Source organism: Myiozetetes cayanensis, unplaced genomic scaffold, assembly GCF_022539395.1.
Source record: "Myiozetetes cayanensis isolate MyiCay16 unplaced genomic scaffold, myiCay2020 scf14, whole genome shotgun sequence".
NCBI classification, from domain to species: Eukaryota; Metazoa; Chordata; class Aves; order Passeriformes; family Tyrannidae; genus Myiozetetes; species Myiozetetes cayanensis.
Genome location: NW_026087048.1, coordinates 11319351 through 11331990, shown reverse-complemented (window position 1 = coordinate 11331990; position 12640 = coordinate 11319351). Strand labels below are relative to the sequence as shown.

At 38.9% G+C, this 12640-nt stretch overlaps 1 protein-coding gene across 6 annotated transcripts in view; it reads right to left on the bottom strand.

Moving 5' to 3' along the window:
• ADAMTSL3 (ADAMTS like 3) overlaps nt 1-12640 on the bottom strand; it is a 182582-nt gene that overhangs the window by 69813 nt on the left and 100129 nt on the right. For all 6 annotated transcript variants that reach the window (XR_007628162.1, XM_050309908.1, XM_050309911.1 and 3 more), the window contains one exon: nt 1800-1926. Coding sequence is in view for 5 of the 6 variants with exons in the window: in XM_050309908.1 (XP_050165865.1) it covers nt 1800-1926 (127 nt within the window). In the remaining variant the exon portion in view is untranslated. The remainder of the gene's footprint in view (nt 1-1799; nt 1927-12640) is intronic.

Here is a 12640-nt window from a genome sequence, read left to right as displayed (position 1 = left end):
TTAAGTGTTAGTGGAAAAAATAAAGAACTTTCGAAATGACCGTTCATTTCATATTTGCAAAACATTAAGCTCCCTTTCAGTGCTGTTTAGCTTTCTGATCAAAGACATTCATTTAATGTAAAAACATATAAAAAAGATAATAAAACAAAGTGAGTCCTTTATGACAAATCATTTACTATCACTGCCTAAATTCCTTTGTCTAAAGTCAGGACTAAGATAACCAGGCACTTTTATTTTCCTTTATGCCTCTTTTTTATAATAAAATCTTTGGCTCTTGCTTCCCTTCCAGTTCTTTAATTTGCTTCTTTGAACAGTAAAATTCACATCCTGCTCACAAACTTAAGCTCCCTCTTCAATACACGTCTGTCGTGTCGATATTTTACGTCCTAACACTAGTCCAAATGACTGTGGATCCCTTCACTAATACATTAGGACAAAGAAAGGATGGCTTTATTTTCACACACAGGATGATTACGTGGAACTGCTTCCATAGTGTTGAACAACTTAACCCAAAAGAAGATTATGGTGCTGTCACAATACCAAGGAAAACATCAAATCTTCTCACTTTAGTAGCACGTGTACTGTTTGGCTTATGTCAGTGGTAATTAATTCACATCATCCACCCTCCTGCAGTGCAAGATAAACCCAAAACTCAGCATAACTATCATCTTTCCTCAGAATAATCTTTTTTTGATCTTCAAATTTAAAGAAATCTTCAAGAACCACTGAATTAGGACAGAGGAAACAAAGAACCACAGGCATTCTTCAAGGCAGTGGTGGCCCTTCCACCAAATGATGTCAGTTGTAGTCAGCTCTTACCTGAGCCAGAACACCACAAGTGAAACTTCACACACTGACTTCAGGTGCCCCCTTGCATCTTGTGATTTTCAAGAAGGTAATAAACCCCGAAGGACCCATCCCCATGTGACAACTGCACATGCCAAATACACACTGTGAGTTCCGAAACAGAAAAAAACAATGTGAGGCAACTTTCCCACGTGACAAACACACGGGACATACGCTGTGGAATTCCAGAGAGCATCATCTGTGACGGTGGGAAGCACAAGTGTTAGAGGTGAGCCTCTGTGTGACAAACTTTGCCCCTTTATCAAAACAACCAGACTCTTAAGACTCCAGTAAAGGGTCTAATCCTGACACCCCTCCTCTTTTACATTTCAACACTACTGAGACCTACAGAGCTCCTCGCAGTAAGATGTTAACTATTTTGAAAAAGAATGGTAACATTTGAGCCAAACACACAAAAAGAGACGGAAGTATTATTCCCTTTCACTTTGTGCTTTTTGTACCATATAAGTAGTTAACTTGCCCCTGAAGTTCAAATGTCTTCAGACACCAAAAGGAAAAATAAAAAAAGAAGGAGAAAAAAAAAAGCAAAGTTAATTTGAAAAGCAGGCACTTTCACACACTGGACACAATTTCCATACAACCATCTATAAGATGTTTCCATAATTTAAAAACATTGTTGCAGCATCACATATACTGCAAAATGAGGATACCCTCTAAAATAAGATGTGTATCTTGATGGTTATTCCTGATAGAAAAATTGAGTAGCTCTATAAAAGAAATGCATATCTCAGATTCTTTCCTAGCTATATCCTAATGTGTGGTATCCCTCAAGGAATTTCAATAGGCTAATCCAGCACAGACTTTAGAATAAGTAGCTTTGTAAAACTGCAAACAAGTACATAGTTAAAAGGTCACTCTGCAATATGCATGCTAATATACAAGCAGAAAACACAGTCAAGGACAAATTATCATAGGATCAATTTGCAACCTACTTTTTTCTGGTGAGACATGTGCCTTAGCTTGTCCCCTCACAAGCCTGCATGTTGAACCATCTCCTGCACAGATTCCACAGTTGTCTTCCTTGGCATTGCTCCCAAGTTGTCGATCACAGCCTACTGCCTGCCAACATCAACACCACAGTCAGAAGGAGGGCAAAGCTGTAGTAGACATGCTCAGGTTTCTGGAATTTTATTTATTATGTTATCCTTTTGCTTTTATGAGTTGGCCTCATTCTATCAAAGCATATCTTGCTATTTAGGACTTTAAAAGCACACTGTCATTTCCATGATTTTAATGATGAACCACAACAACTGATATATTAAGTTATTCAAGCATAGGAAATACACGAATCCGTTTCCCACTGCTTATGTGAATGAATACCATTGAGCATTATTCTTTCCAACACAGGGGATAACTATGTTATTTACAATTTGCTTTTCATCACCTGTTTAATTATGTCTGAGAAAGGATAAATGCAATGAAATAACCAAAGTTAAAAATTTAAAGGGCACTCAGCTTTCAGCTTCATAGACAAGGAGTTGTGGGCAGTGCTAATATTCTAGTGTCTTGGCCATTAAAAAATTATCTGGCACTCACATAAATCTATTTGCCAATCTCATCAATGTCAATCACATATACATTTGCTAACCAAGTTTTAAAGAACTTGGATGATTCAGTTTTCACTTTCGATTTTTTTGGTTTATGAATGTGAGACCCAATCTATAAAACTTTCCAATGATTATTATAAAAACACCCAAACTTAAACACTGCCAAAAATCTGAAAAGCAAAGTTTTTGAAGAACTGTCAATTGAAAACTCTCCAAATTATAATGAAAACATTTTTCCAGGTTTTTGCTCTTCTTCATATCAGTCACTACACAAGAAGGATGAGAATGAGAATGGGAAGACAAAAAAGAATAGACAAAACTGACTAAAAGCACCTTCCTGAGAAATGGAAGATAAATACTTGGCCTCACCTATTTTACTCTTCAACATTTCATAGAAGAAATTTTCAAGAAGTACCAAATGCTGAGCAATGTGGTAAAAAGCTCATCTTCAGCTTCAAATTTCCTCAAGTTAGTCTATATGCCTCTTACATCCACATATTCCTGAGATGGGCAGTTAATTTGTCATGGATGTGTATATTTAATCAAACTCCAAACTGACAAACAGATAGAAAGCACTCTGGAAACCCACAGTTAAAAGCAGTGCTAGAATTCTGAAAGTGGCCAGCACACGCCTCTTCCTACATAAAAATGCTTGGAAGGGGCAGTCTGAGCTGCCAAGATCCACTGCATCTGTGCTGTGCCAGAGCCGACACACGATCCCCTTGGAGAGGTGAGGATCGAGTCCACATGTAAGAGGCAGGGTTGGGTCTTCCACTCTGAGTTAACACACACACAGAGACACACACAAACCGTGCACACCCACTGCCAAACACAGGGAAATGTAATCTCAAAGTTCCACATCTATAGAAAAGGAAACAAAGCAGCCCTGCCTCTCCCTTCTGCCCCTTTCCTTTATTTTCCCAATTCCCTACGTGCTGTACTCCCTTGACAGGAGGACATTAGGAAGGACAGCTCATGGTGCTTCAGTTGAGAGACACTGCCTTACTCAGGGTTTCAGATTTACCAAAGAAATCTACATCAGCAGCTGGAAATTAATTATTTTATTTCTGTAAATGAAGGGGATCTTCATCCTATGCAGCCCAGCAAAGAATTCATTTTAAAAAGGAATAAGCAGCCTAACAATAAATCATGTTAACAAAAACTTAGTTGCAAAAATGAAGTAAATTAACACACGTGTGTGAACTCAGACCATCTCAGAACAGGTGCTTATTTACCACACAGAAGCTATGTGGGTACACTGGTACACTGTACTATAATTTAGGTTTGGATTAAATATTTTCACTTGAAGTTGCTTTTAGCATTAGCACTGGGTTCATCATTAGAAGATTAGAAAAAGGTTTTAAACAAATGACTGTAAACAGGCCTATCTTTCCATTTTATCCCCAATTAGCATTGAGAAATGAATGAAAACACCATCTGAGAAACAGAAACTGATGTGACCATTGTGTCAATCAGAAAACAGATGAAATTTCAAGGGATATATTAATACAGTTCTCAACACATTGACCTCAGCACTGACAACTCTCTCAGTTCCCAGCTCCACAACAGACTTTGGTTTTGACCTTTGAAACTTCCTGTGCTTTTCCATTCTAATCTGCGAAAAGGGTCTAACTGCAGATCCCCACCTCACAGGGATGTTGCACAAATAAATGTCCTAAAGTTTCATCACCTGGTTGAGAGAATCTATATTTCTTTTGGGTAGACTTTTGAAGTAATTACCACTCTCCACTGCTTCTCCTGCCCTTATTCACACAAAGATACTACTAGCACATGGAGATGAATTGTTAAATTACTGCAAATGTAATCTCTCCCCAGATCCCTCAAGCACACTTCCATTTCATGCTTTAATCTCATTTTCTAATTATTAAAAACCTGTTTATTCATTCATCAATTAATTTCAAAGGAAAAATTAAGCTGCACACTGTGATACTCCGTGTGAAAAAGTACTACTTTTGTTAGTTTAAGCTGTTGCATATTTGTAGGCTTCAGATTCTGCAAGTCTTTGTTGGGACGAGGGCATTGAGCAACCAGAGCACTTGCAAGACCAGCCCATTAGAGTCCAACATGATAATAACAAACATCCTCGCTGAGCTCTTACACAAAGTCCCTGTGAAAACAAACTCTCGTTGCATGTAACAAAAATTACACAACAGTGCAAACACAAAGCACTCTTGTGTCCAACACGGAATGAAAGAAGAAGGATAATCAGCACAGCAGCATACTTTAGAGGACTGTTTCATAAAGTATTATTGCTTATTTTTTAATAATGCACAAATGCCACAGAAATAAAACAGGAGTGCTAACTGCAAGGGACTTGGATGTGGGAAAAGCTTTATGGTTCCCCTGCCAGCAAAGGTGGTGTGTTCAGCAAGATGCATTCGCCCTATGTGGACTTCCTTCCCAGATTGTGTTTACATCAACTGTTATGAATATGAGTATCAAGCAATGATATCCTGGAACACAATTTAGAAACCAACTCAATGATTATCACAATTCTGACCTGAAGTGAGCACAGAATTTCAGATTTTGTTTAACCTGAAACAGCTAAAAATTCTGCAGATTTTCATGTGACAAGCATCAAAATTTAGAGCTAATTCAAGAATGGTGTGAACACCGGGATGGGGTATATTTCAAACCTGCGGGTCTAGAGCTAGCCTTTTTTATCTGTTTGTAAATCCTTGATAGGGTATTTCTCAGATGAGCTGGACAGCCACAGATCTCACCAAAACAGGAGCAAGCTGCAAGGTACAGCTCTGGAAACTAGGTCTCCAACAGATACAGTATTGTGACACCAAATATTATGAATTTAAGATATTCATATTTTAGTCAATAACTACTGGAAAAACACAGTGTTTGATGAAACATTTTGAAGACAGTACATTTCTATTTGCAAACAAAGCTTCAACAAGGACAAGAAAATGATAAATGGTAACAGCCTTCCTCTGCTCACGCAGCACCTCAGCCAGCCAAAGAGACTGATGATTTTCACAATTAAGGCATTTGTTAGGGTTAATTTACCTCACATTGCTCACTGTTTACAGAGCAAAGGGATCAACTATAAATATTACAGGCAGACTGGGAAAACATCTGCAGGTTTTTAGGGCATAGTCAGAAATTATATTAGGTGACCTTAACATAGGCTGAATAAATGAAACAAATAATAACACAAACTGTGTAATGCAAGGATTGGGACCCTGCGAATTTAAGAAATCTGTAATTATAAACAGCATCATTCGAAAAAATGATACAGGTATTGAAATGACTAGATTGTAAGTGAGCTCCTCAGACAGAAGAGAAAATACTGGACAATAAGTAATAAAATAAATAAGAAGTAGAAATTTAATATATAAGAGTATTAAGGAAATGGGCACTTTGTGCATTTAAAAAGCTGTCCATGATGAGGTATCTATGAACTTGGATATGACAAGATTATTTTCAGAAACAAGTGTCTGCTCCATTATTATTTTTGGACAGAACCTGAACACATTATTTGTCTATGTTCTTATAGAGGGTAAAAAAAAAGAAATTTGAAAAAGAACAATACTGTTTTCTCACAAGCAACTTGGATAGAAAGCATCTGGCTAAGCAGTGAACAAAATGCTTGTCTGCTTCAATGAACTTTAAATGTTATCATGGCAGTGCTATTGTGAAAGACAATACTGAAGGGTGTTAAATGCTTTGTAGCATGCTTAGAATAGTTCATGCCGGTTCAGAAAGGCAAAGGAAGAGCAAAAGGTCAGGGTATAAAATACAGTAATACAGATGAAAGACAAGAATGAAATTGCTGCTGATATGGTAGAAGTGACTACGGAACATTACAAATAGTTTTGCAAATATGAATCCAAAAAGTCACTCAGAAGCTCCCACAGCTGTTTCTTTAGGTCACATTCACTTTGTAGGGTTCCAGCTGAGGAATTAGACAAACAAAGAAATTAATGTAGCACGTTAATTTCAATTTGTGAAGGTCCAAGTGTAATCTGTTAAATTCCAGGATCTTCCTTTCTTGTTTATAATTAACTATGATGAGAAAATGGACAGGGCTAAAGGAGACAGAACTTTAACTGCAATTCGAATACGGCAAAAAAAGCACCACAGTGGAAAGCATGGAAAATCCCAGCCCTCCCTTCAGACTTCTCTTAATAAACATAAGAACAAACAGGGACCAGAACTGCCAATGCAGAGCCCGATGCAGGATCAGGTTTTAAAATTTCAGCTTTTGCTTGCCAGACCATTGCTTCAGCCCTCCTGACCTGTGCTGTTACCTCAACTGACCACTCGCTTGCAGATACAGGCACTCCCAGAATAGGTACAGTACCTTTTTTTGTGGAACTCATTCCACAGAAGTGAATCATCAATTATAAAAATGTTACATTTCAATAACGACTCAAGATGATATACCTCAAATAAAGAAGCAGGAGACACATCGAGCCCTTACAAAATAAAGATACTTGTCTGAAACATGATTAAACCCAGAGATCTGTGCATAACAAGCACCATCTAAGTGTTAAGTATCATTTTTACTGTCACAAGCATGACATTGTATACAGCAATATAGATAATTATATCCAGTATTTTTTCGTAGAAATGGGTTTCCCCTTTCTAGGGTCCTCTGGAGCCAAAGACCCAGGTACAGCCAGAAAAAACAAACATGCTGAGTTCTCCTAACAGAATTGGCCACAAAAGAATAAATCACTGCTATTTTTATTTGTGACAGATACATAAATTCTATGAAACACTAAAACTGTAGTTGCACTAGTGCCATTATTTCTCTACCTACCATGTCTTAGACTAAGCTCTTTAGCAGACACACCATGTCAATTTTCAGCAATGTATATGTTAAATATTAAATCATTTTCTACTTTGACTAATAAATTTTTTATTAATACAGATTCTCATTTATCAGTGGTTCCATTAAAATTATTAGCTAAGTTTTGTGGTGTTTTATGTTTACTTGAGGGACTGGAAGCTCAGGAAAACCCACTAGAAAGCTACTCTGGGTATATTTACATTTGTGTGCTTCCACTGGCCTGGCTATTTCCAAGGATGCACAACCACGTGTACTCATGGAATAACCTGCTAGTGGGATTTTAACACAAACACACAGATGGCATTTACTGAAATTCAGCTGAAGCAGAAAACCCAGCAAATCATTTATGGGGAAGTGCCCAATGTGCTTAAAATGTTAAAGATATACTGTATTCCTGCTGAGTGAGGAACTGCACTGCAGAATGCTCAAATGGAGATGATAATTATCCTTCTTCACAAGAATGTGATTGAGTTCTTATACAGGAGATCCTTTCCCTCAAGGGCTGAACAGTCTGTAATTATCCCAGTATATGTTGCCCAGTGGTTTTTATCTTAAAAATTAGCAACAGATCTGTTAGAGCAATACCTCAGTAAGGGAATCCTGTGTTGGCTGGACCACTGATCTGCTGAAGGGTGGCAAAGGTTTTGTGGCCTATGTGCAAGTGGGTTTCCACTGTCTTTAAAATCTGTCAAGATGTGCAAAATATAAAATGAAAGTAGACTATTACACCAAAGAGACTGTTTTGCCATGAGGATGGCAGTATTTGGGCTTTTATAACCAAATTATATATTTCAGCCTTACAAGAGATGAGAACTAAGATAAAAATGGAACAAAAACATCTACATACTTTTAAAGGTTATCAGCATTGCACAAAACAGAAGATAACCCCAGAATTACTTCTGGCAGAAATACCTTCTTCAAGTCTTGTGACTTAACTAAGAAAGAACATGTTTTATTTCAACATTTACTAGTAAAAGAAGAAAACAGTGCAAAACCTTTACATGCTCAAAAAGATAAATCTCTATTGCAGTTTATTAGAATCACTCAACAGGGAAAATTAAAATCCTCAGGGTATTGCTCAGAGAACAGGGATTTCTACTTCCAAAAACATAGATACACTGTGCAAAATCCCAAACTCAGAGAAATTAAGGCTGTGTTTAACTGCACAGTTGCATGTGCTATCATAGTACAGATCGCACTGCATCAGTGTCAGCTATTTTCTGCATTTTTGCCTGCTCTGCTTGTCTTAGCACAGAATCGCAGCACAGGCAGATGTCAGGAATGTCTGTACCTGCACAACAAATGATTAATTTTAAATATGGCTCTGGGAATTAATGGGAATAAAACCACAAGTAAAAAAACTTGTCATGTGAAAATCCTGCAATTAGTATTGACCATGTATATTTGCCCTGCTATAAAACCTTGCTGCCGTTCAAAGCCCATCTATTCATTATTTTGTAATCTCTGCTCACATCCTTCGCTTTGTGATAACTTCAGCTTGCACTTTCTTTCGACACAAAATAAATGTTTCCCCAGAGAGAATATAAAGAAAAAACTCCCACTGTCTCTTTCCCATGCTCATCATCCACAAGTAATTGATTCTGACAAGCAGAGGGAGAGATCCCAGAGCATCCCTTCAATTAAGCAAGTAACCTCTTTCTTTCCTTTTTTTTTTATTTACTTTTAAAAGTAGTGTGAATCTTAGCTTTCAAGCACTGCTTTCAAACTCTGGTTTATCCTCACTGAAGATTTATCTCGGTCTGAGTCATGATTTTGTCCTCACATGGTCCTGTCTCATAACTCTTCAGTTATGTCTGAGCTAACAAAGGCCTGATTGTGGTAGAGAGTTCTCACATCTCTGGAATCAAACCAGCACAGGACAGAATTGGCCCAGCCAAGCTGACACAGGCTTCAGCATGTGTTAATAAACAGAATAAAGCCCCATCAGGGACCTTGTGTATGTGCTCAGGACCAACAGCAAGCGTCCCAGCCCATCCCTTCACAGTAATTGAGCCACAATCCCAGTTGCCAAGATGAACAAGCAGTAGTGGTGGTGGGAGTAAGAAAATTTCCTCTGTGGGAGCATGTTCAGTTGCTCACAGATAAGAAAGCAGGAAGTAAAGACAAAGTGTGTCAAAATGTAAACCTCAGAACGGAGGCGTAAAGGAAGTCAGAATGGTGGGCATGAGGAGAGACACTCCATGATGTTCAAATTCCTGAGCCATCCATAGAGAGGAAAAGAATGTAAAGCAATAAAAAAAAAAAAACAGACAAAAAACCAACTAAACCAGAAAATAAAAAAAAAATATAGTGCATAAAATTCACTGCATACTAAAGGGCTCCTAAAAAGACTTTCCACATATTTCTGCTAACATTTTATATCTGAAGGCAAAAGGCTAAAGAGTGTTCCACAGCTCTGTAAATCCACTTCCATCAAATAAAACAGCATTTCCAAAACCTTTAACTCTTACTACAGGATCTGTCACATGCTAGAGGAGCTAAGAGATTATGGGACCACCCAGTAGGAGCAAGTACCCTCTCCCACACGGTCTCCATTTTAAAAAACACACATACACACAGTCAGAGGATAGGACACAAACTCCCACTGGATTTCTTGTTTGGGAGAATGCTTTTGAAAAAGGAACCAATATATGGAATCAGATTCCTTTGCCCCTTTTCGGGCTGGGTCTAGCCAGGTCTGCCTCGCCTGGTGAAGTTAGCACTGGGGGATTTGAAGGTTGCTAAGGCTCTAGTTCAAGATGACACCCAAATCATGAGTTTTTCTGCTGTCATTGCTCACATGATTTAGGACCTTGCTAGTCTGGGAAGTAAAGTCACACTTGTACAAAGCTCACTTAAACAAAACAAAACTTGGCAGAGAGAATCACTTATGAAAAGAGAAATATAGATAAGAAACTGGAGATCAGAAAAAAATCATTACTCATCTGACAAGAAAGGATAAACTTACACAGTAAGAAATCCCTGTAGGGAATACTTCTCCATAAGAAACAGTAGGAGAGAGAAGGAGACAAGACCAGAAAAGAACTGCACTGGGCAGCTGCAAAATACAAACAAGTGATTCCAAAGACCATTTCAGTGTCTGAGAGTATCTCACTATCACCAGCAGTAAAACCACACCTCTGAGTTGTCATTGCAAGGCAACCACTACGTCAAGGTGGACAGTGACATTAAAAGGGAGGTAAGTGCAGCCCTTGAAGGGCAGCTACACGATCTGCTGGCTTGGAGAGTGCCAAGAGATTCCATTGGGCAAGGAAACCAACCTAGTGAGGCTACAGGGGGTGACACTCACAGGTCACACAGGATGTGGTAACCCAAGCTTAGCTGAGCCCCATCCTCCAGTGGGACTTCTGGAGAGCCACCAACATCTCCCAGCTGAACTGCAGCTGGAGCTCCCTGCTGTCCCCGGTTTTATGACCTATGTCACACGCATGTGCTCGTGTGAAGATTTTCACATGTAGCACCGAGAGCCAGAAAGCTTTGTTGGATCTACATGAGTAACTCCCACAGTCTTTCTGGATTGGGTCCAGCCTCCCAGCTCTGGTGCACTAACATGTAGTACAGGTGTCTATGTAGGGATTCCTCCAAGCTCCAAGATGTACTTTACTCTGTGCATTTGCTAATTGGTGGTACCCAAGAAAGAATGCCAGGTTCAGTATAAAGGCTGGTTTGCCACAGAGCTACCTCAAAATCACTTCTTTCTATGAATCACTTACTCAAGGTTTAAAGGCTAAAAAGGACAAAATGGTAACACAGATTTTTTTCTACTCTTTAAATACTAAAAGACCGTGAATGTTCGTTTTGGAAAAAACGTGCTTTTTTAACAAAAATTAACTACTCAAACTAACGTGTTAGAAACACAGCTTCATGTCTGCAGTAACACTGGATGGAAAGGAAACATTCCTTTCTAAGTCCCTGCACACCAAATCTCCTGTGCATCTTGGGCAGTCCTTGAACACATTTACAGGCAAGAAAACGTATCTCCAGGAACTGGAAGAGAAAATACACAAAACACCTTAAACAACCACTTTGAGAAAGCAATTCACAGAAAAAAAAGAAGTCAAGATTCAGAAGAAATTAGTAATCTGTTGTAATTTTAAGTTTAAAGCACAAGCAAAGCTTATTAAAAAAAAAGTGCAACAGTTCTCCAAGAGCTTACAGAAACTGTTTTCAATGAAAACTCTGACAGATATTTACACCAAGTGTAAGAGTTCTTTGGTGGTGAGTGATGCCTACTCGCCATATGATGACATGTGACAGAAGAGAACTAGCATGGCAGAAGTTGATGGCACTCCACTTGACATGTGGGATGTGTTTTGATGTCAGCTAAATTTATGCCATATGCTACAAAGCACAGAGTAGTGTCTGCCTTTTTTGGAACACAAGCAACTTGCTGACACTAAATGGAAAGTTCACTGCAGGATTTACATCATCTTTGACCTAATTGTGACAGCCTAGGACAGAACTACTCAGGCTGCTCCTTAGGACTCCAGATTCTTTGGGTGATGCGTGCATTTATTGTCCAAACACATTACTCCATATTAGGAAAATTACCACTGTAACCATTTCAGGTACTGGCACAAGTAATACCCCATTCTGCATTCTGGTAGAAAAAAGCAGGTTTGCACGAATTAAAGCCAAAACCCAAGGAGAGGCAGGGCCCCAAAGCGGGAGGAGGAACCGGGCACATGTTGCCCACACATGTGTCTGACATGCAGATGTTTTTGAATGTCTCCACCCACATCCAGATGGGCACAGCAGGAACATATTATATGAAAAAATGTTTGGGGAGTTGTGCAGAAACTAGAAAAAAATATCAGGAGTGTGAAAATCTTCCTGGCAGTGCAGTTTTGACCTGTCCCCATTTAACACAACAGCCCCAGATATTTGTGCTGGTAACAGAAACAGGGCAGTAGCAGACTCTAACACGATCAAATGGTTTGAGTGAGTTAAGCCTCAAGCAACTCCAAACTATCTTATTAACATTCACAAGTTCCCTGCTCCACCATCTTCAGATTTCACTTCTTATAAAGCCTCACACCTCCTGTCCAGAGAGCAGCTTTGTCATCTCCCAATTTTCTTTGACAGAGCTTATTTAGTTGGATTTTGCTTGATAAAGGAAGTGCAAAGAATCAGAACTGAAGCTGGACAACAGGAACTCACCACGCTTGTAAATTCACGTGTTGTCAAGGAGAGTCTGAATAAGAGGAAGAATTAATGATGCAGTCCTACTTTACCAAGAACCAGAACAGAAATGAAAGCGAAATCACGTTGGGGAGGAGGGCACGTTGAGTCAACTTTGAGACAATAAATGAGTAAAACCAGCACCACTGTCCTCACACTAACTCTTTGGTGCTCCCAGGCATAAAAGTGAAGATAC